General features: G+C 36.9%; 1 protein-coding gene across 2 annotated transcripts in view; it reads left to right on the forward strand.

The window, feature by feature from the left end:
* LOC143182683 (uncharacterized) overlaps positions 1-26,052 on the forward strand; it is a 506,678-nt gene that overhangs the window by 429,047 nt on the left and 51,579 nt on the right. For both annotated transcript variants that reach the window (XM_076383871.1, XM_076383872.1), the window contains exons 5-6: positions 13,362-13,571; positions 14,524-14,784. In XM_076383871.1, coding sequence (XP_076239986.1) covers positions 13,362-13,571; positions 14,524-14,784 — 471 coding nt within the window. The remainder of the gene's footprint in view (positions 1-13,361; positions 13,572-14,523; positions 14,785-26,052) is intronic.

Below are 26,052 nucleotides of genomic sequence, written 5' to 3' on the forward strand. Positions count from 1 at the left end.
GGCGAAATCCATGCTGACTGTGAGACAACGTTGTGCTTCTCTACCCTGTTAGACACGCTCACTAATTCCTTAATAGGAACATTCCTGCGAACACTTGGGGTTCTACGAATTGATGATTGCGTATGCAATTCCTGTACTCTCGTAGGTACTAATCCCGATTTACGGATCAAGCAATTATCGCTATTATTAAGCTAAGGATTCATCATTACTAACAATAAGAAAAGCTCAGCTCACTCTGTAGGAAATGAATGAAAACTAGATTAAAATTTTCCACATAAATGTTATTTAATTTTGTTCGAATCTCCATGCAGACGGTGAGTAAACGTGAAATAATTTGTTTATATTAAAGTGCAGCTGTTCTTGTAAAATGAATAGATTGTTGGTTCATATTCTTTTAAATTCTTGTAAGAGACAGGAAGCTAAAAATGAACCCTTTTTTAAATAGGAGAAATAGAGATTTCTATGAGAGGGAAAAAGTAATTTCCTAATTGCAATCCAAATTTTTCTCCAGTAATCATTAACTGTGTCGTTCCTCCTTTTTCACTCTTCACAGTTAAAACATTCTCTCCACTTTCCTGTAGACGACTTACTTTTCATTGTTTTTTACTACTCTTTCTGCTGAAACTGCTTCCTCTTCACCCTCCTTTAATCTAGAACTGTCTCCACCTATCCTAAGCTTTTTATCTAGCTTTTTTAGAAACAGTTCTGTTCTTCCATTTCTAGCCATAATTGTCCCTCTTCTATGAGTTTAGTCTCTTTATAATGTACCTGGTTCTTTCCTTATTTCTTTGGAATGTTTCTTTTCATATAAATTTCCTTCGAACAATAATTCTTCATTTCTACAAGCACTGTACATGCAGAACGTCGTAATAAAATATTTAAATAAACATTGTGTAGAATATTCTTGAGTAATAAGGATTTTACAACCGAGATTCATCACTGAAGCAAAACAGTAGGACTTTCAGCCAAGTTTTAATAGCGCATAAAAGATATTAAAAGATTTCCTTAAGTCAATTTCATATATTTCATGATTCATAAATCGGGAGAAAAATGTTCGGAACTTCCACGACTCTGCAAGAACTATTTAAGATCCTTTAATAGTATTATGTCTTGGGTAGAGAACTTTTAATTTTTTAATTTCTCTCAGATTATTGCTTTCACTCCCCGTCTGTCTACGTGAACAATATCTTCTTCTGCTCGAGCCATTTTTGTTCCATCTCCTCCGGTTATATTACGCTCTTTGGCCGCTTTTATCTTGCCTCGTTCTGAATTCCTTTTTTTCGTCTTCATTTCATCTTCTTGGAGTCACGCTCTAATTCCCCTCGCGGTTCCTTGCCTTTTGCCACGTCGCCGTTCCTAAGGACGCATTAAAAGCAGCCAAGCTCTGTTTCCGTTCTGTCGATACACCGAGCGAAACCATGTTGTTCCATTTTTTTAGACCGTGAAATTGTAGCAGAGCAATCTCTGCAGGTAATAATCAGAAGTTTGTTTGTTGCAACATGGAATGAAGCTACTACGAAGACATTGGTTCAGTAGTATAAACGTACAATATCTCAGACAAATTATGTTTGAACTAATATTGAGTAGTATAGGCGTACAACATGTCAAACAAGCTGCTATTGAACCATTTCTCAGTAGTATATGCATATGATGTATCAGACAAACTAGTGCTGAAAAATTGTTGAGTAGTATGTACCTATAACATGACAGACAAGCTACAAGTGAGCCAGTATTCAGTAGAATAGACGTATCATACATCAGACAAGCTGCTATTAAGCCATTATTCAGTAGTATATGCCCATAACTAGTCAGACGGGTTACTACTCTAGCATACTGCTGTCATAATATGTTAGACAAGCTACTACTAAAAGATTGTTAGGTACTATAGATCTATAATAGATCTATAATAGTCAGACAAGCTGCTCCTGAAAGATTGTTCAGTAGTATAGGTCCTCAATTTGTCAGACAAACTACACTAACCCATTATTCAGTAGTATAAGGTTATAATATGTTAGACAGGCAGGCATGTCTTTCTAAAAATTAGTTTGAGAAGAACGTGGCAGTATTAAACAAGATAATATAAGTGAAAATTAGATACAAAATTCATGTAATGCTCCATTTTTTTTTTAGAAAGACTACTAAATATTAGTTACCTAGAAAAGTTACAGAATTTCTTAAAATTAATAATTTAAACGCTGTCTACGAGCTCAAGCAATTGCATCAATTTGATCAGCGTTCAAACTCCTCTCATACTCATTTATCTTCATAGTATCAAGACACCTACCCTTTCAGACACCTGTAACAGCACGAAAGAAATCACTTTGCGTCTTTCCTGTCCCATTTTCAACACCCTCTGAACGCGCCTCAGAAGAGGCTGCCAGCCAGCAGGCACCGCGATGTAACGAGGAAAGGGTGCTGAACAGTTTTATTAAGCAAGATATATAAAAAACACGGCCACGAGGGTAGAAAAAGCTGCGGGGGTGTGCTCCGACGAAAACAATAGGGAAAAAAGAGAAAACCTCAACGCGATGCAACAAAGGATACCCGCCAAGGCACCTTTGAATTCTCCACCCCTTGCGTTCTCCCTTCCACTTTCCCCCTCACCCCACCACGTTTTTTCTGTCGCATTGTTCGGCACTTTTTCCCCCACCCTCGGACTGCATAATGTGGAAAACGTCGGAAAATGCTCCCTGCTTCCGTGTCCGTTCCCCTCGTGGATTCAAAGGCGATCGCGAGAGGACGCTTTATTAAAGCCAAAGCTACGCGTTAAGCAGCCGATTCAGCCGCGTTATTGTCGCGCTGCGCCCGAGGCTGAGGTCAACTGAAAACGCAAACTCTGTTCTATGGATAACCGAGGGATAAACGAGTCTCGTGACGCGAAGGGGATTGCTATTTTCTAGGCTCTGGTCATTGTTTTCTTTAATTTTATAGAGTTACGCTTCCCTTGGGCACTTGTAATAAGTTTTTGAGGTTACAGTGACTCGAGGATATGAATTATGCGACTATAAAGCAGTACAATGTAAATCATATTTTCAAAAAATTGGATTAAGTAGAAATTTAATTTTTGGAGGTAGAATGTATTTTCAGAAGAGACTTACAGTTTATCACTGTTGGATGAATAGACTAGTTTTTATTTTACGACGAGAATTCAGTTTATAGAAAATTCGCTGACTTTGTAATACTTGCTATTTATAGCTAGATAACTTGGTATAAAAGTGCATCTTACAGTATTATATGTGACGGACATAAAATGAGTTACACTTGTGTGATAGTTACTTAGAGTAGTATGGCAGAGTGATTCTTTAAGTAGTATAGTATCATAATAACGTAATTACTTTTAGATTTCTTTTTAATTAATTAGAGATAATTACCTTTCGATTAATAAATAACAGTGTTATATAGAAAAATGATTCTTACTAATTTTTGTCTTTTTCCAAAAGCACAAAGAAATACTCTAGCACTTTCAATTCTTACTCCTATAGATTAAAATTTGTGTCCCAAAAATGTACAGATATTACACATTAAATTTCTTAACGACACCAATTCCACCATACAACTGTGAATCTCATTTCTGACCACTAAAATATATTTCCAAGAACAAAACTAAAATTCAACAAGATCTATTCTGTTTTGAACCTTTCAATACTTTCTTTATTAACCATTAAAAGCTAAGTTAACATAATCGCTTTATTCCATCGCAGCAGCCAAGAACGAACCTTTACCTACACATAGTTTCCTAAATAAGACTTGTCACCTGAACAAGAGTGGCAAGGCAATTAAAGCGTTATCAGAGAATAAAATAGAACCAAGAGTCAAGCTCCAGAATCCGGCGTGCCTTTCTCCCCAGATTTCTCATCAGTCACGCGTGTTCTTCGTTACACGGAATTCTTTCTTGCGATAAGAGACGCGAGCGTTTAAAATTCCATCAAGTCGCCAGAAAGAAGGGATGGATAAGACGGGCAGACAAAAGGGTCGGTACGCCAGCCCCGTTACTCGTTGAAATTTCCCCGAGTCATGCTTTCACTCGGCAGCTCGTAAACTGCAATCTCTGGCCGGCGTCGTTTCGTATTTTCCCCCCCGCTTCTCCGCGACCGCCTGGAAATTTGTTATCGTGATCACTTCGACCCCTCGTTCCATCCAATTTCCGTGGAATGGAGGCACGGTCGGCCTCCTCGAAACGAACGTCCATAGCGAGCCATTCGAGAGCGTACGATCGCTCGAATCGCAACGAACCAGACGGAAATCGCGAGCGTGCGACGCGCGTGCCACGAGGCGAGGGACGTTTACAAGGTCTGATAGAAAATTATGGGACTGACACTGTGAGCTTTTGTGAATTAGATTATTATTTGGGGATTCAAGCAGATTATTGGTCATTTGAGGCTGTTAGTGTTGGGTAACACCTTGGTGACGTAATTAATAATTCAGGTAACTTGTATAATAATTATTCAGTGTATTTTTTGTAAAATATTTAATCAATGATGCTCGCTATATTTACCTTTATTCCTGAATATCGATAAGAAATGAGATATACAGAAAGTACGTCCTCTTTTTTATACTACTAAAACATTGTTCAGTAATACACGCCTATAATATGTCAGACTGAAACATTGTTCAGTAGTGTAGGTGTATTATATGTCAGAATAGCTTCTACTGAAACGTTCTTTAGTAGTATACGCATATGATGTGTCAGACAAATCACTACTGAACATTGTTCAGTAGTATAGACCTATAATATGTCAGCCAAACATATTGAAGCATTTTTTCAGTAGTATAGGCCGATAATATGTCAGCCAAATTATTATTGATGCATTTTTCAATAGTATAAACCTGTAATATGTCAGCCAAATTATTATTGAAGCATTTTTCAGTAGTATAGACCTATAATATATTAGACAACCATGCCTTTCTAAAAATTAGTTTGAGAAGAACGTGACAGTAGATGTTTTATAATCTAAATAAACCTAATCAATATTACAGTATACGAACTGATATAAACCAAGTAATATACTAAGTAAGTCTCCTCATTTTTATTCCTAAATCTAGATAAGAAAAGGGATACACAGAAATTGCATATTTCTATTATATAAAGACTTAGGGATTTAAGGGCTGATAAAATTCACAATCTTTCCACTGTAACAGTGATCCCTCGGAGCTTCTGCAAGTTCAGCATAAAAGACGTTCACGTGGAGAACTTCTTATAAAAGATTTTCGTAAATTTTGGCCCATATCAATAAAAGTAAATTCTTCTTCCTCTCGCATACAATTTAATTCGTAATAAAATGTGATTTGTGATAAAATGATTTACGATCCAAATGAAAACAGGATATAGTTATGGATCTAAGACTTTTTACACAAGACATTCTCTGAAGTTCTTAAAAAGTTAAACTTTCTAAGACTCTGAATATTCATTTCTTACAAAGCTTTGACATTTAAATCGACAAATATCGAACAATGGAAACTTCTGCATATATTTAACGAATACTACGTGCACTACAATTATGCAGCTTCAATTATCCATCTCAGACAGATCTATTTTCCCTTCCCCCTCGCAGCTTCATCCCCCTTTGTCCCTCTAAATCTTTCACCGTTAATACCTCTCGAGCAGGAATAACGGCGCAGGCAGCGTGTCAAATTGCGTCGACTCGTACGGTTTGTAATCTTCGTCGATGCACGACACAGATTCTCGCAGGACGCATTCCGCGGGAAATTAAGTTTTCATGCAACGCGGGTCCCAGTGTACCCGGCAGCGCCTCAGGACTAAACGAATCTGAAATTATGCCACGCTGTTGTACAAAGGCCTCACGCGACGAGAACGCGAGGATAATATTGAATTTTCGAGGGAAACTAATTGCACCGAGACTTTGCACTGAATTTGTGGCGTTTACTTTGAAACAGTTTAGGTGTGCTTGAGGATTATCGTTCTTCAATCTACAGCCCAAATGAGGAGACTTTTTGGAACATTTTTCAAATATTTTTGCTGGGTTTATGGACTTGAAATGTGTCCTCAGGCAATCTACATTTTCCAACTATGGAGAAAAGCAGTAGCCACAGAAAAATGTGAAATTGAGTAGGTTTGAATATTTTTCGTCTTCTTTTAGTGGAAAATAGCAGTGGAAATATTTTTAGTAGGTTCTGCTTTTTTCTATAGCTGGGCAGTATATACACAAGGTAGTTCCATCGCTCTATTTTTTATGACCTGTGACATCACTGTTCCTAATATCGCTCGAGACTCTACTTACGAGCAATTGAGAGCACTTTTGCTCGTGGAAATCCAGTTGTGCAGGTCTGCTCTAGACCTTCCCATGCTTATAAATTATCTCTCTTCAGGCAGTCCATGGCTAAGGGACTTCGAGTCGCTAGCCACCCTCAACCATATAGAACCTGCAGCATGGTCACTGTCAGAGCCCTCGTGGACTCTAAATCTCTACTACAAATGCACCGAGGGCGAGATAGAGGCGGTCTACTTGTCTTCGATTTTATTCAAAAATGCGCTGTCGCTGACAGATAGTTTAGAATCTTCGTTCCTGGATTTGGAGCAGTAGGTAATGGACCTGTTATTTCATTTAGTCACTTGGTACTATTTATGAAAGTCCTACTGTGTGGGGAAAATGTTTTCCCTAGAGTTATTTGAAGCAGAAAGTGGAACGTTGTAATTGGAGAATCGAAACACATATTGTCGGAATATTTCTGTCTTCTCTATTGTTGAATTGTTATTGGAACAGTTTGTTTTTGATCTACGATAAGATTTATTGAACGTAGCACACCCAGGCAAATTTGGTTTGAAATGGAGATCAAAGATCACCATTTCAACTGATATTTACAACTAACATTTTTGATTGTATTAATTCAAAATATTATAACTTTAAACATTCAATATTTAACAAATCTCAAAATTTTAATTCTAACTCCTCTGGAAAATTTAGAAACTATTTGATTATTTTGTTACTTTAAATAGTACATCAAATAAAATTTCAATGCATATTATTCTTCTCAAAAGATAGATAAATCAATATAAATTTTCAAAAAATTCACCTACTTATCTGAGTTATCTCATTCAATATTCTGTAACTGTTTCTGTCAATTGCAATTGTCATAAAAGTCCAGCTATTGTAAATCATCGAGACGCATGTAATAAGACCATCGCAGGCTTTTTATTACAAGAACAAGCAGCCAATCCTTTTGCATTACGAAATAATTATGAAAGCGATGAAATTGTTCGAGTCGCGGTCAAAAGAAGAAAAGAAACGAAGGGAAAGGATGAGCAATAACAAGCAGCGACAAAACGACTCCGATGACGGAAATAACTAGACGATTTCCAGAACGAAAGATTCCAGTCGTTTGCTTTATTGCCTCTTTAAGACGGAAATCGTCGCCGCTCGATTATAGCTGTCTACTAATTAAGACGACTTCCTTCGTCATTGTTTCCTGGCCGTATTCCTTTTATAGAAAACGCGATGCTTATTTTCGCGTAAACGTTTTGTCGAGTGTCTCGAAACGATGGACGCGTCAAAGGGAGCGTTCATTAGCGTTTAAGCTTAAAAACGACTCGCTGATGTTGTTAACAATGCTTTGTGGCCAGTATAATACAGTAACTAAGAACAGCTAGCAGAAGTTGTATAGTAGGTGATTGTGAACAGTTTATTACACTTTGGAGATAGAAGCATGTGAAAATCTGTAACTAATAAATAGTTACATAGTCCTGTGAGATCAGGTAACATAGTGATTTTTCTATTAGAGTAACAATAACTTATTATTCTTATTATTCTAGGAAATTCCTTGAGAGTAAGATGTATCCTAATATCTGTGTGACATAAAATTCCACGTTTTTCCAGATTTTCTTATATTATTACACAACCATACCTAAAAAAGTCAACAGTATTTTACATATTGCAATCACATGAAAGTGTCAAAATATTAATACATGGTCCTATACTCTAACAACATCTAAAACATTTTATTGCTAGTTATATATTCATCGAAAGCATAAGACACTCATTTCAAAGTTATACCAGTGTCACAACATTTTTGTGACCGACTGTATATCAATCTCAAGTTATTAGAAACACCAGTAAAGAAGCAGTTTCCGAAACATGTCCCCTAAAATCTAACGACACGTCATTAAACACACCCAATTTCGTCGCTGGCCAACAAATCAAAGTTAGATCCTTAATCCCAGAACAAACACATAGAAAACAGAGACTACCTTCCCACCTAGCTCGCCAATAAACCTCCCCGAAGCATTTAAAATTGAAATAACGCTCGAGCAACTTGAAACCCCGAGAACAAGCAAAACCGATCGAAACTTCACAGAAGCTTGCACCGAGTGCATTGCCAGATTTCTCCGCCGCGGGCATTGTGCAAAGACAGAGCTTCCAGCGGGCTGTTCCCCCAGGCAGAATCAATGCCAGAAACAAAAACAGCCGTCCAGCCCGCGGAATTTCAGACAGCTCGGTGACGCTGGAATGTTTTACAACAGCTGAACCACGCGTGGGTTTTCTTCGTCCTGTTTCCTCTGTTCCGCGGCGTTCTCCCCTTTTTCGGACAGAGGCCGCGCCGAGGGAGGACGCTGAATAGCCACAATTGCCGAGGCGACGACAAAAGTTTAGTTAGAACGCCATGGACCTGGTTTCGCGGATTTCTCTTCCATCCTTCTTTTACCATCGCCGCCGATTGAACGCGCGTCGCGATTGTTCGCGGAAGCGGCCTTGGAAAGGGACTCCCGTTCAGTGGAGTGCGCTAGCGTCGCGACGCTGGGGACGCCGCGCGGGAACTGTTAGAAGAAGTCGGAGCGCGGTAATTGTTCCTAAAGGCATAGAGTCTCGAGGGTGGAGGACGGTGAATGAGAAGCGAAACTGTGGAGAATAGAATTTGGTGGTATTAAAATGCGGTAATGGCGAGGCTAGCTCTGATGCTGGGTGAGAGGGGGACTAGCTCTAAGGGTGAGTTTGGGGGATCTTTTTTGTGCGATTAAACAAAACTGTGTGAGTCCTATATTTCTATTTTTTAAGATATTCGCGAATTTTTGAAGGAAAATTCTGGATCATCAATTTGCTGTTTCATTTTTTGTGTTAACATACCAATGCAAAGTAGAGTACATATCTTGTTTCTCATATTCTGATTAACATCATATTAATTTAAAAAATATTTTATGTCACTAGATTTTAAACAAAGACTGTATATCTTAAAATTGGATGTTCGTAGTTGAGGCTTAATTGAGGCACAAACTCGAAGTTTTGCTCTTCTTATAGCTCATACGTGTACTGATAAGTCTGGCAAAAGATTTTGATTTCGATGACAAGATGTTAAAGTGGAAGACTTCAGATGCTTTTGATGTGTCTATGATATCAAACAATGTCTGAGTTCAATTTTTATTTTCGTTTCTCTGGTTCGAATCTTATGAGATGGAATACCCGAACTTTTCACTGCTTTTCTGTGCTCTAACATCTGACTGAAATATCCTAAGTTTTACCTGTCTCCTATCTTTCTGAAGTATTCCAACTTCTACCCAATCGTACTTTCGTCAGGGAAAAATTTCAAAATTCTTGTCCTTTGCCACAATTTCTGAACAGACAGGTGTTGTACTACTTCACTCAAATATTGCAATTTAGGTTATCTCAGTGAATCATTGAAACATGTAGCGGAATTGTAGAAACATCCAGAGTCCCATCTGCTGCACCTCACTGAAATATTTCTAGCTTCAAGTTCTTGCAGATGTATCTACATATTCAGTACAAAAGTAAGATTCCTGGAGTAAAAAAAATTCTTTTCATCGAACAACAATAGTTACAATGTCAGGCAGACAATAATTATGATAATTATATAAAAATGATGCACATTAATTAAAAAATTCATTTCAATGTTTTCATAGAATATTCCATATTCCAATAATTTTCTAATTTCTTTAAATATTAAATATTCTTCCACCTATCCGCAAGATTTAATTTCCCACAAGTACCTACATTTCCAATTCACTCATAAATTTCCCACACCATTTTGACGACCAATCAGAAATACTCAGAAAAGTTCCCAAGATTCCCTTCCACAATTCGGTTCGTTTGGGTTCGCTGGAATGATCGAAACTGCGAGGCACGAATCTAGAACGAAAGCGGCAAGTTTTTTATCGAACTCGCGGCCGAGCGCGAGGGCAAGTTTACGATGCAGAAATTCTGCCCGTCAATACTGTATTAGACCGCGATAAGTTTGAGCCATTTGAATCCTGGACGAGTTGTCTGCGCTTATCGGTCGTCGTAACTTTAATGGCTCGCAAATTTCACGGAGCACAGGTAGGAACTTTGCTGCACGGGCCAGGCCGAAAGCTCGGAGCAGTCTACCCCTGAATTTCGAATTTTGCACACGTACCTACCAACTGGGAAGAGTTTCTGCCGCTTCTGCGATCGATGGGAATAGAAACTATGGCAGAGAAACTGGTTTATCACTGTTTTGAGATTACCTCGTACATCCATGTAACCACTGTGGATATGAAGCTCAGTAGCTCTCTGTGTTGAAGGGTAGCTTCATCTGATCACTTGTTTTGGATAGTTAGAGAGGTATTTAGGATCATTTGGTATTTTTATTCTTTGAGGTTGTGAGAAGACTCTTGACTGAATTAATATTCACTGTGTCTGGGTTTAAAGTTACGTGGAAAGAGTAGTATAGAAGTAATCTTGATGTGGCAAGAAAAAGTAAAAAGTGTGTATATTGTTTTAATAGAGACAAATATATTCATTACTTTTTTATTCCTTTTTATGTTTTTGAGATTGATTAATTATAGTATCACTTACTATATGAGACTTACATGTTTTAAATTTTATATAAAAGTGTGTAGAAATTTAATTTTCTTTATTTCATACGAAATCTTTTTAAAATAGAGCTGAAATGAATATCAACAGTATTAGGCTTGAGGCACACCAGCGATATTTTGATATAAGATAGAAAAATATGATCACAACGAAAGCGTGCGTCAAAATATCGCTCCTGTGCATTGGCCTTTAAGTTGAAGGTACAGCAGTGAAATTTTCAGTGAAAGAAACAATTTCTGAGTTTTACTACTTACACTACTGTGTTTACTGAATGCTCTGACCTGAAGAGATCAGTAGAAGTTAGACAGTCGTAGTGATCGGACGCGGAGCATAACAAAGTTTATTTTCAGTCAGTCGATTCAAGTGACGTTTAGAAAAGTGGTTATTTGCACGACAAATATTTATAACAGGAATTTCAGGTAATGTAATTTATTAAATTAAACTCGAAATCCTTAAATGGAGCCATGCAGAATGCAGTAAAATAATTATTAAAGATTCTGCAAATATTGGAAATGTAATTTTAAATGGAGCTATGGAGAATGCAGTAAAATAGTTATTAAAGATTCTGCAAATATTGGAAATGTTTCTATAGCGACTAGTATTGAAGATCACTTTAAATAAGGAATATTTTATTTCTTCGTTAAAATAATAAAGCACCGATTTTCTCGATAAATCACAAAGGTGAAATTATATATTTATCAGTAAATATATCGAGCAAGCGAACCGTTTGGCAAAAACAGTTCTCTTTAAATTTAAACGACAGTCAAATTCCCAAATTATCAACAATTATTACAATGAGTTTAACGCGACTCCGATAATGAGGCATCAATAATCAGTTTCATGGATTAATTAAAGTTGAAATTTTCCTCGCTTTAGATATATTTAACTGCGATTTTCTCTATTATCTGATTGACCCTTTGCACGATGGCATATTGAATCATACAGTGTTATTTCAATTTAACACGCTTGTTGATAGTAAACCTATGTGAGATAAAAGGGGTTTTCAGAGAATATTATTTAATGACAAAATATCGTCTGTTATTTATACGATCATTTTTAAGGTTAATTGCCTTTCTCTGCTTTTTCTGTACAATTAGTAGTGTTGTGGATATTGTTATAATTATGCGTAATACTGTATACAATAATGTTTTGCTATAATTCATGTCTACATTTACACGCATAATTGATATTACGATTCTACCTAACGTGCACAAACTATAATGCATAAAATATGCGTCGTTCGTATTCTATTCTAGTAGTACACTCAATAAATTTTGCTCCCTGTCCGCGTTGTAAACGATCTATTTCACTGAAAATTCGTAAAGCACATTCGGTGCTCTTTGTATTCGTACGTACACCGTATATAACCCATTATCACCATAATGCATTCAGAGCAGTGCAATCATTTTGCAAGTCTTTAAATTCAGGAATTATGACTTTATCCACGTATCTCTATCACTTTCTTTAGGTACAAAATTGTACCTAAAATTCAGAAAAACAATCTGCGTTAAAACAGCAGTAGGATCAATGTAATAAATATGGTCAAAAGGATTGCGGTACCTCACAGATTCTAATATTTTTTCAATTTTATAGGTTTGTGAGAAATCATGGAAGAAGTATAGCGAAATTTTCTTTTTGCTATTTTGTGGCTTTTCAGCGTGAAAAGGACCCTTAAATGTTATTGTTTCTGTATGTAACTAATGAATTTAAGATACAGGAAATATAATTAAAATATTATGAGAATCAAAATTTAGTGCTCTATAAAATTCTGCAATGAACATTATTTTAATTACTACACTGACAATATTTTCAATCATATTTTATTTCATAATGTTCTTAAAAAAATTTTACACAAAGAAGTGACTTGTCCATTTCCTATAAAATAATATACATACATATCTACACGAAAACACACTAGGACTTTAAAAAATCGTTCAAAGCAAAATAATTCTTCCAACATCAAAAGCTACATGCACGTAACATAACTTTATTACATCAATACTTCACATATTCATTATTACATCAGTACTTCAAACATTATTTAACTCTATTAGAACATCCTCTACACCCTCCATCAAAGACAATTAAAAAGACACCACCTCCACCACCGTAACATAACTTTATGCTAACCTATTACATCACTACTTCCCGTGTTCATTGTTACACCAGTATTTCAAACATTATCTAACTCTCTTAGAACATCCTCTACACCCTCCATAAAAGACAATTAAAAAGACACCACCGTAACATTACTTTATCCCAAACTATTACGTCAATACTTCATATTTATTAATTATTACACCAGTACCTCAAACGTCATTTAACTACATCAGAACACCCCTCAGATCAAAGACAATTAGAAAAAAACACGAGCTCCCCCCAAGTTAAACAGTATCAACCCTTGAAGCGCCTCCCCTTTCGACCCAAACACTTCTCAGCCCTACTTCCATTCCCCCTCGAGCTACCCACCACAGGGTGGTTGAACCTCGTGCCATAGTATCAGCACTTGCCAGTCCTCGGAAGCACTCCCAGTCGATTAACCGATCGTTTGTTTCGTTTCAGGCTCTGGTTTACCGTGACGGCAACCTGGTCTCGGGCTCGCTGGAGGCTCTGGTGCAGCACATGGTGCCCACCGAGGAATATTATCCCGATCGGGCGTACCTGTTCGCCTTTTTGCTCAGCGCCAGGCTCTTCATCAAGCCGCACGAGCTTCTGGGCGAGGTCTGCGCCCTCTACGAGCATCAGCAAAACCTGAATGGAGAGGGTGGCAAGGTGAGCCGCGGAACCCCGCGTCCCACAAAAGCCCAACGAGAGCCTTCCGGGCGTGCACTTTACGGCTACCGCGTGCATTATCGTTTCATCGTTGCGCGGGCTAGACCCCCTTTTCGCATTCGACCCCGTCGGAGAATCATCTCGGCGCACGCTCGCTCTCGTTTCATGTTGTAATAACGAGCACGCGTATCCAGGCCAGAAAGGTCTTCCTCGCAAATGAATTCCCCAGAGTCACCCCCCCTGCGCCGACCCCGTCGCTGTCTGTTTCCTTTTTTCCAGTCTGAGGCCACGTTCGAGTCTCCTCGGATCTCTCTTTGTTCTTTTTCCATGAAATTTGAAAGACCGCCGCGTCAGTATCAATATTCGTTTCGGTGGCAGTGATTTGTGGGATGAGCGGTGCATGTTGCTGGGGAATATTATCCTGCTGAGATGTGGTAGACACTGATTTATTCTTGGGGATCAGGGAAGGAGGAATGGTGTATCTAGGTTTAGATTTTTTGTGTGATAATTTTGGGACCTTCTTGAGTAAAAGATGAAAGGTTGTAGAGGGAATTTTAATCTTTGATTGGGATTTCTGGGTTTTTATGACAAATTTTTTAAGAAGAATAGGTACATAGAGAATTCACAATCTTCTAGTTCATATCAATATCTTTCTCTTCCAAGCCTAAACATTTAAGAATTATATGTACAGTCACTTGTATTTGCAACCAGGTGTCTACTAAATGCAACCTTGAATAGTAATTTCTTAACAAATACAGTAACCTTCAAATACCTCATTTGTGAGAGGATCCAACAGAAAAATTTGTACAAATTATATTACTTCAATTTTATCGTTTCGTCAGAGGTGGGCTTCTGTCTCCCAGCGAATGTGTAAAGCCTGGCAGCGACACCTTATCTAGAAACTGTGGAAGAATAAAACGGGACAAGTTAAGAATTGTTCGTCGTGTTCCAGGAACGTCTACAGCGTTTCGTCCCACGACTGGTGCAGCTGCTAGCCGAATGGACAGAAACGTTCCCGTACGACTTTCGGGACGAGAGGGTGATGGGCCACGTCAGGTCCATCACGCAAAAGGTCGCTGCGGTCGACACTGCGGCTAGGCAGGAAGTTTCGGCGTTGCTGCAAAACTTGCTGCTCAGACTGACGGCTCTGGAGAGGTACGAGGAGGGCCTTGCCAGACTTGCGACTGAGGCTGCGACAGAGCAACTTACCCAGGTATGTTCAATCATTAAATATGCAAGCAGGGTTTTAAATGGAATTCTGAATTATGGTTTTTTGAGGAACTAGGGGATGGAATCGAAAAATTTGTTGTATTTTTGTGGTTTCCTAGGATCTTAGACTTTGAGAGTGTGTCTCTGATTTAAAAAAATCTACAGTCACTTGTTTCTATTTTTTAAATATTAAGATTAGAGTTTTGGACAGAAAATATGTATTACCGATATTTGCAATGTCTTTAATTAGTTAAAGCAAAATATTTCTTACATTCGTTCTCTGTTGATTAAAAATATAAGTGAAGCTAAAATCTCTGTAGTTGAAAATTTAGATAAATATTAATCTTGATTATGTAGGAACCAGTTACTATGTGTAGACTATCGGAAATATTTTTGTAGAGAAAATTGAAGGATTGAATTTAAAGAAATTTCTCAGAATTATAATAAAATTCTTTTGCTCAATATAGTAGTATTCAAAATTTGGTTATATTTTACTTGGATATCTAATCACCATAGTCCTACGAGTACATTCTATTTTTGTAGAGTAAAAAATAGATAATTTAATGCATTTTCATAACCAAAAATACATTTTATCGCAAAATTCAATTTCAACACTACATTCTCAAAAATGCATCCTGAAACAAAAAAAGCATAGCGATTTTTCGATTTCATAGCCCACAATCAATTAGCAGTTTCGAAATTCACCCTACAGCGTCAGAAGAATCTAATTACTGATTGCAATTGAATCGAAAACATCAAATTGAAATTCTCCGTACTTCCGTTTCTTCCCACTGCAATACACTCTGTCCAGTTTGCCAATAATTTCGCCCCGTGTCAACAGCATTAATTCACACGCGTTACACGCTCGAACAACTTGATCGTTTCCATCGGCTTCTATGGCGATTATTCAGTTTGCTGTAACTGCATCAAACCTTGGAGAATTTCCGGTATAATAAACCGATAATATTCTGTCTGGGGTATCGCACCTCGACGACCCGCGCATTTCGTACGCCAATTCCGCCCGCGGTAGCACCAGGCCCTTGTTTCCGCTCAAATAGCTTGTTCGTGTCCTTTGTGCTACCATCGATACAAATGCATTCTCTGACATTTGCATATGGTGCACGCAGGCGTTTGCATAAGGCGTTGCCGACCGCACAGCTCGAAACAGAGAACACTGTGGGCGATAGAAATAGAAGAGACCTGCTTCTGTGAGATTTCAACTATGATAATTAACTGTAATTGAGGTACTTTGTTGGATATGGGTATATCATTGACAGTTGTTGGTGGATAGTTGAATGTTAAAGGAAATTATGTGATAGTGTTCATAGTTTTTTTATTTTATAGAACAGATGTACTTTTTGTGATAATCTTTTTTTAAGTTTCTTTTATTTTAGTCTTTTTTTCTTTTTTGGTAAGTTGTTTTTATTATCTTATTTTGTTAAACTCGTAAGTTTCTTTATTCTTTTTTGTTATTTATCTTTCGAGTAGATTATGTTAGGTATTTGAACAAAGTTTTTAGATTGATTTTGACAAGATTTTTTTTAAATGGTTGAAAACAAAGCTGAAATACTTATAAACTATTTTATTATTTTCTGTGGAAATCTCTTGTGATACAATTAACATTCAGCAATTATTTCACAAAATAGAATAATTTTGAAGTAGAAGAATATGAGTATATTTAAATAATAAGTTTCAAAATATTTTATCTCAATATTCCTAACTCTGATCTAATTCTAGAATGCAGTACATCAAGCTAAAGAATAGCACATTTGTTTCATCTCCAATTTTTTCTGATATCTACTTCTACGATTTCTCACATACTTGTCAGACACACTTTGACCAATGACTCTGTCCCCTGAGCACTGGCTCTCTCGTGGTCAGTGGAGCACACTTTGACCAGTAGGTCTGTTTCGTGATCAGTGGATTACACTTTAACCAGTAGGTCTTTTCCTTAACCAGTGGGTCTCTCTGTTGACCAGTTGTTTTCTTCCTTGACCAGTGGGTCTCTCCCTTGACGCAATGGATCACACTTTGACCAGTGACTCTTCCTTGACCACTGGATCTCTCTCTTAACGAGTGAATCACACTTTGACCAGTGACTCTTCCTTGACCAGTGAATCTCTCTGTTGACTAGTAGAACTCTCTGTTGGCCAGTGGGTCTCTTTCTTAACACACTGGATCACACTTTGACCACTGACTTTCCCTTGACCACTGGATCTCTCTCTTAACGACTGAATCACACTTTGACCAGTGACTCTTCCTTGACCACTGAATCTCTCTTTTAACTAGTAGAACTCTCTGCTGACCAGTGGGTCTCTTTCTTAACCCACTGGATCACACTTTGACCAGTGACTCTCCCTTGCCCAGTGTATCATATTCTAACCACTAGCTCTTCCTTGCTCAGTGGATCACACATTGACCAGTAACCCTCCCTTGACCAGTGGATCACACTTCGCCGAGTGACACTCCCTTAACCAGTGGATCTCTCCCTGGACCAGTGACTCACTTCCTTGCCACAGTGGATCACGCTTTGACAAGTAACTCTCCCTTGACCAGTCTCCCTTCCACTTTAACCAGCAACTCTCCCCTGCCCAGTATCACACTTTTACCCCCCGTAAACACCATTAAGCCCCAACACAGGCCCAAAATAACTCTCTTTCCCCTCTCAAAGCAATTCCAGCATCCTCCCAATTACCCAACCGCATTCTGTCGCTCCAGATGCGTTCGAACATTTTCTATGCGCGCCGTGTCGCGTCGGTGGTAACATTCACCAGGGGGACTCGACGCAGGTTTCACCTGTACACGATCCTGTTTATACATGTCACTCGTAAGCTGCGTTAACGCGAACAGAGACGTGCAACGCACCCGCGCGCTCGGACGCGTGCACTTCGCGCAGTTAGGCTAACAGCGTTACGTAGTTTCCCCTGCCACGGGGGACAGTAACTATTCCGTTTAATTTGATTACCCTACGCCTATCTGCCACCGCGTGTAACACCTACTAATAGCTAATTTGCAACTGCATTAGTTAGTTAAATATGCCGACGTATCGTGCGCGGCTAATCAGAACGGAATTGCGTGAGCGCCAACCGCTACAAGCTGTGCCGACGATAGTGCGGTAGGAGGAATTACCCCTATCGCCAATCGTTACTTCGCGTGGGAGAACCCTCGTTAACGCTGATGTCTTCGTGCCTTGGCGATTTTACTGGTAAGGTTGCACAGGGTGTTAAGAAAGGGTTCGAGTTTTTGGGACAGAGTTTTTATTTCACAAGTACTTTTGGACGTAGAGTATTATTGATTGAAGTGGGTGTAACTACTTACTGAATCGAGGTATTTCTTGTATTGACTGTGTCAACGTGTCTCAGGTGCAGCCTCAGCCCTGCACAGTACTATCGCTTCAGGACTGAATTATACAGAGTGTTTAAAAGAAAGGGTTCGAGATTTTAAGGACATTGTATTCTCTGAGAACAGGAATTAGTTATGTGTACCAATATGGTAATTAATTCTCGTAAAATACAAGGTAATTTGAACTAATTGGTAAGTCTACTTCCTAACGAGCCTATGATGAGTGTTATGCTGTATAGAGCTGGTAAGGTTACATCTAGAAAAGATGTGGATTTCTAGGATCACAGTGTATAGGGTGTTCAAGCTGAACCAGGCCACCTAAATATTTCCTCTGTTCTGATTGATTTCAAAGAAGAAATATCATGGAAGAACAATCTTTTATGTAGAATTATCTTCCTTATTTTTTTTCAAATTTTGCGTTGCTAAATACAGAGGAGGTATTTAAGTGGCCTGCTTCAGCTTGGACACCTTGTATACTGTAATCATAAAGATTCAAATTTTTTCAGATGCAACCTTACCAGCTTCATACAGTTTAACACTCTTTACAGACTGGCTACGAAATCAGCTTATCTGTTTGTTGAAATTGTTTTGTATTTGATGAGAATTAATTACCATATTGGTACATGAACTAATTTCTGTTCTCTACGAGGTTATTAGTCATTAGCTCTGAGATTGTGTTTGATGAGAATTAATTACGATATTGGTAAATTAATTAATCTCGGGGTAATGTTTTCTGGCCTCTACAAGCTTGTTATTGATTAATCCTAAAATTCCTAATATTCTAGTTATTTCATAGGTATTGTGATGTTTAATGTTTCAGTATTTTCGTGGTTAGTACATTTCTGAGTATTCTCTCGCCATTTCCTAAGAATAAAATACTTTTCCTCAATGTTGTCCCTTCTACTTATGAAAACTTCACACTCTGATCATACATCAAAATACATCATTTTCCTCTTTATCTAACATTTCCAGCAGTCATTAAATGAACAGAGCATAAGCTAGAATTCTTACACACCAGATTTTCTCAAAGGGTACATACACGTTTGAAATTTCTTCAATCACCATCATATAGTTAAGCGTAATTGGTAACGGATCATTTTTGGTTTAATACCTCAAAGGACTTTTATCCCTGCAATGACGTACCATTAAACGGATATTTCATGCTGAATGAACGAACAATAGTCTTCTTTATGGTCAAAGGGAAATAAATTTCCTACAGGGATAATAAGTAACTTCCTCGACCAAGGCTGAATGAAATGGTTTCATTGCTTATCAGAAGCTCCAGGAAATTGTTGAAAGCAACCGTTTTCGAAACGGCAACTTTAATATTCTTTCCATATAACCCTCCATAGAAAATGGTCCCTTTGACTCAATGAAAATCGTTACGATAAATACGTCGTGCATCCTTGCGGCGGCGTACGTTTATTCTGTATTCATGGGAAAAATAATGTGAACGTAATTCCCTGTATCCAGGAGGATGAAAAAAGAGGAGGACATGCGTTTCGTCAGGGACCTCGCGCAAACTGCTCCTTTCTGCGCGGAGGATATTAAAATCACAAAATATGAGATAAATAATGAAACGATGGCCCCTAAAAGGCGAAAGCTACTTTTAAATTCAGGAAGAAACTGGGAAATTGTACTTGCTAATTCATTCAGATGCAAGTAGTCAACGAATTTATTCATTAGACACTTCTCATCGCTGGACACGAGAACTAGTCGAAATAGGGGTTAGGTGGAACATTAAACATTATTTCTTTTATTGCATTCTGGTTCTAGACAGAAATTCGGTATCGCTAGACAGTTTTCTTTAAAAGTGAAGAACGTGATTACAATACTCTTTATTTTAATGAATTTTTTTCTAAAGAATTTTCAATGCAGAAGTGACATACAGAAAATCATTTGTTATATGAAATCTATTTCTAATCAAGAATTTCAATTTTTTGTAATTTCCAACGAATTTAGTTAAAGACTGTTCTCAATTTTATTAATTAATGATTTAAGAAGTAGATATAATATGAGGTTGATGGAAAAGGAATATTAGTTTTATTAAAGGAATATTAGTTCATGAGGCTCAGTTTATTGCTTTGAGTTCCTGTATTTATAAATTGCTTGACTTTGGTGGTGAAAAAGTCAGTGGTGATTGAACAATCGTAGTAGTCAGACGTGGAGCACGACAAGGTTTGTTTTCTAGTTTAGTGTTGGTATGTAGTAATCTAGTGAATTTTAAGAAGAGTGCAATTGTGATTACTTATGTGAAAAATATTTGCATCACGAATTTCGTCAAGCCATAGAATATCTACTATTTTAACGCTGTGAGTTTTTTCTGATTACATTTCAAAATATTGATACTATATTTTTCTTCATTCTCATATTTATTAAATACTCAAATAATATTTTATCTCTCTAGAATCGTTTACACGTACAAGTACTATCAATTTAAATACCAGAGTGTTAATTAAAAATGTTCAAAAATTATTAGAATATTAGCCTAATATTACCCGCATAAATAGTGAAAGATTTCGACGAATATTAAATTTATTTAAAAAAAGCAAGCTTAAAGTTTCCATAAAAGAAGCACCTACATAAAATGAAGGATTTTTTAAGATAGAAGGTATAACTAGAGTTTAAATACAGAATTTTTTACACCACCATCCCTCGCATAACATTCCTCTAAATCGATTAAACCAAGACAGCCCGCAGTATAATCCACGCAACAAGAAAAATCGCGAGTGGATAAAGAAAAGTGTCGGTTGCACGGTTCGCAACATCCTTTCAAGGGATCGTATTTGCTTGAGCGCTTGTACGTCTGTGGGCAAGATTTACGATGGAATTGCATCGAAAGCGCAGGAAGTCGGCTGGGGGGGTTACAGGGGGGAGCAATAAAAATGTTAGAGGGAGGAAAAAAGAAGAAGCAGATAAGGAAACCGGTGGATCGAGCTTTTAGGAAGCTCAGGCTTATTAAAGTGGAAGTTCCCCGCGCTTTTTGAACTCCTCGCTACGTGCCGTGACGACAGCTTCTCTTGAAGATTTCCGAGAAACGAGACGTAGCTCGCGAGACCAGTAATATGTTCTTAATCTTTTTTCCTCTCAGATATCGTGGAATTTTTGAAGAAATTCGTTTTATAGCTCTCAGAGTTCGCGTAGCTTTTTTACCTTGGCTTCAGACAATTCGCTTTAAATATTAGTTTACAGGTAAAATTGGAAACTTTATATTCAGAATAAAGTTGTGTATTTCAGACCTACATGTAGTTAGAGTTTTCAATTCAGGTTTGCTGTGTAGTGGAGGAAAATGTTGGGTGGATTACCACGATGCTAGAAAGTTGGGAAGGTAAATTTTCAGCAGAAGTGGGGAAATTTTCTAAATATTAATGAAGGAACTTTAATAAATATTTAGTATCTTATCTTTTATGTGAAGAAGGGTGAAGGGAATAGCGTGAATTCTCTTTCAGACTACGCAAGTTAAATATGCAAATTTCTTATATCCCTTGTAACATAAATTTCGTACAATGTAAACAAATATGTACTCTTTTTATTGAAATAACGAAAATTTGCTTCACTTTTTATGCTATCAAATATTCTGTCAATTAACCAGACTGAAATTCATACTGTTAAATTTTGCTTGAATTTTGAATTAATTTTCTCATTACAATTACCTGTACTAAAAATTGTATTTTTTGGCACGTCATCTGTCAGAAAAAATGTATCGAGTTGTACTTATTAAAGCTATACATTCCAAGAACTCAAACTTCGAGCCAGCTTCCATGCGTTCATTGTGCACTTTGGACCGATTGGCTTTTTCCACGTTTTCTGAGAACAAGAAAAAGCTCGCAGGGCCAATAGCGCGCTTTTAATCTTTTTCTTCCCCTGGAAGAAAGTTTCGAACGAACACCTTCAGCTACTCGACCAGGATCCTTTATTGCGTTTGAGCAGTTGCGCGCCAGAAAAACTAATTTAACAATGGCTTCGGTTTTTAAAAAACGGAAACCGAGATTTCGAAGGACTTAGATGTTATAACAACTCGGCGAAGTGATCCTTTAAATGAATTTTCGAGGTATTCCATTTAGTCTGCAGGATTTTTATTACGAACATCCCACTCCCTTAATGAAGAAGTTAAGGGAATTATCCAAAGATAAAAATGTATTGGCTTGGCAGGAGAACTTGATAGGATTCCTTAATAGAAAGTTACTTTGTAATTTATTTCTTTATCTGTTATGAAGTTTTCATGATCTTTCAAGACTTCGTGCCATCAGTATTGATTTTTTTCTGTTTGGGAGAGAGAAAATAATTGCTAGTTTTTAACAGGAAAATTATATTTAATACATATTTTATTTTAACTTATACAATACTTTGCTGGTACAAATAGAACAGTTGATTTGAAAAACTTTTACTTTTATTTGAACGACAAATTGAATTTCAAGTGAGAGAAGTATAAGGTAAATATTAAAATACACTGTTCCTTGGTCAAGCTGAGTAAATAATTACTCAATTCTTAATTTTCATTCATAATATTTGTGACATGCAAACGTTCATATTGAGTACGAAAACTCTAATTTCATTCCAAATAAAATTTCTTTTGTAGCGACTAAATTGGCTTTCTTCTTCGTGACTTTATTCGAGCGTAAAAATACATAGAATGCTAAATTTGCCTGATTGTACTCCTTTCTATTTAACAAGAATAGGAAATATTCCTCTTAACTTGAATTTATCAGACAATCCTGGCAAAATTATATTTCATAATTCGTAACCACTATTGCAATTAATAATTCCACAAAGTAAGTCTGCAAAAAATCTTCGCTCCCATTTAAAGCAGAGGTGCATTTTCACGCTCCAAAGACTTCTTTCGGTATCACTTGTACATCATCGTGTGCGTGCGTGTTCTCCTTTTCATCAAATGAAACTTATGCAAAGCTCGCATATGCAGGGCAGCCTGTAACACGCGGAAACCCTAGGAAACCATCTTTCTCTCTTTTCCGAGCACAAAGCTCTTAATTAAGTTTTCTTCCACGTGGCGACAAGAGAGGGAAGCCGAGAGACGAATACAGAGGTGTTTGAAACGCAGCCTGAGTCGCTTATCAAGCGTATTTAAATGCTTTTCGTTGACGTCGTTATTGCAGATAACGAGCTTTTAATTGATAACGATAATGCGTGTTAAAATCCGCGTTAACTGCGTTATAAGCTCTCCTTTCGATTAACGCGAAATCGAATTTAATCTGCCTCGCTTCTGGATGATTAAAGCGTGTCATTATGGATCCCACGTAATCGCATAATGTAATATAATTATTATTGTTACTTACTGGCGTTTTATAGCGCAAATATTATACTGGCGACGAGGCTTGGTCCTTGTGTTGGCGAGACAAACAGTTAGGTATAGGCAAACCTATTCATATTTTTAAAATTATTAAAATTATTTTGGATTACGTAAAAATATTATTGTATTAAAAATTCTTCGCCTTAGGAAAATATTTACTTAAAATGTGTGCTAGCCTATCTGTTTTTTTCTGCTGTTCTGAATATCAAATTATCTTGATGTGTAGTTATTCTTAATTCATAGGTTTGTGATTCCAGAAAAATAATTCTCATTAACCAACATAAGACTATTTAATTTTTACAAAAATATTGCATAGCTTTTGTCTTTTTTCTTTCTTTCAACACGCCAATTCACATAGTCCTATCAGAATTTACCAACAATTTTGAAGATAAAACAAAATTCCCATAATTTAATCATCTAGACTTAATCCTTTCCAACTCCTTGAAGCATGATGAAATTAAAAATGTCCCACCTTTCTAATACCTAAATATGCATAGTAGAATATATTTTGTACTAGCTTGAAAAATTAAAATTACATGAATCACCTTAATAGTTCCCTCATACTTAAGATAAACCTACTTTGTTAAATTTTACAAGAATAAAATTACTGTGCACCCTGGACCTTTTTATCTTCCAAAATTCAGTGCTTCAAAGAGATAAATTAATATCAATTAAACTCCATTGTAATTGAAAACTGCCTCAAAACGCGCCTCGCGTAAGCCTAGTTCATCATCTCACATCGAAATCGTCCCTAATTATTTGACACAAGAACCTGCGACAATTCCCAGGGTTTATTGCGTTCGCTTAGGTATCACAGTTTAGGGGAGAGTTGCATTCCCACACCATATCTTCCGGCAGGTTTCTTTGACTACCGCAGACATTATCGTCCTCCAAACTCGAGCAATTCGAAACTTCTGGGAATCATACTGTTCGATGACTTTCTTGCTCGTGGAACAGCAATTCCAGTGCTGTGCGGTGATTGCGTCGCGTTTACCTCGTGATAAGGGCGGCGTATTTGTTCCTCTGGGTTGGTACACAGAGTTTCTCGCCGTCACAGCAAAACCTTCATAGTTCGCCAGTGAAATTAAATTGTAGCAGGGTGGGTTCAAATATGGTTGAATGCTCGTCGAACTTTTACATTCGATTGAATCTTTGGGTGGAACATTTTACGTTATTGAGTTAAGGGCGGTTTTTAAACGTGGAGGAAGCTATGAAATATATGTAATAAGTAAAGTGCGGATTTTTATGCGAAATCAAATTTTTGTAGATGTATTTTAGAAAACACAATGTGAATAAAAATTTGTTTTATTCTTTAAATACCTTGATACTCACAGTGCTTTTGATATTTTGTGTATTTTTGTACGTAGCACTCTTTTACATATTTAAGTTTTCCATAATTGCATAAAAATCCACAGTTTAGTGAGAAACTATCTCTATTGAGAGGTCTCAAAATTATGAAAATTAAGTAGATTCACTTTTTAGAAGGTAAATAAATTTTTTCAGTGGTGGATAATTTTATTTATATTTTCAAATTTTGAGTATTATTTGTAGTTTAAAATTTTCTTCCTCATATAAATATTAAATTCTAAGTGAATAAATAAGTTCATGAATCACAGAAAAATATTCTGTGAATATTAAATTTGATTAATTTAATTTCTTTAATCGTTAAAAAAATATGTGGGTAAAGAATTTGCTGCTTAAAAATTTATCTACCTTGAAACTCTCTTCTTCGATCATTTTTCGAAGTTCTATACTGCCTCGTATGGGTAAATAAATATTAAATGAAGTTTCTGAAAATTTTAAAATAGCTACTCATAAACTTTCAACCATGTTCCACCATGATATACATAAAACAACAGAAGAGTTCATTTCATTTCCACGTTCTACGTTTATAAAACGTTCAATTTCTCAAGAAATTCGAAGAGCTTCCCATCAAGAGGCGCGTGAAACAGAGAAAACATAAGATCGCGAATTTTCTAATTTCATCATCGTTGGCTGCCTTCGAGAAAGCAGAAACGAGGAAGCCAGCGTGAAACTTTCACAGTTTATTATTTCGTACGCTCGTTGCAGCTCTCTTGATTGGAAACAACTTGACTCAGCAACGCTCTCGACATTCTTAGCACGCTCATTGATTCTGTTTCGTTTAACTCTGGATACGTGACTTTTATCTATCGTCACGAGAGAATGGTCCCATTCCATGAAACCCTCTGTCATCTCTGAACCGAGAATGTTTTTCCAATTGCTCTTGTTTGTCCATTTAACGCCCATAGTCGACCAAAATTTATATTTCGTTGCAATATAAATATGCTGCTAGTTCTAATTCTAAATCTTTAACTGAGATTTAATATTTATATTTGCAACAAGAGTGGACTATATTGCTATTAGGGAAAATTAATGTTTGCTTATGTGATTACTAATACTGAAGAATTTGAAGATACATTTCCAAAAATCGAGTAAAACATCATGACAACTCCAAGCAGGTGATTACTAGACTGGATTTTTACTTAGTTTCATATTTTCATAAACACAGTTAAGAAAATGGAACAGAAATAAAAATTTGCTTCCTTTTTCAAATACTATAATTTGCATTTTACTCATCATATTTTGTATGTATTTTTTACA

This window comes from Calliopsis andreniformis, chromosome 8, assembly GCF_051401765.1.
Source record: "Calliopsis andreniformis isolate RMS-2024a chromosome 8, iyCalAndr_principal, whole genome shotgun sequence".
NCBI lineage: Eukaryota > Metazoa > Arthropoda > Insecta > Hymenoptera > Andrenidae > Calliopsis > Calliopsis andreniformis.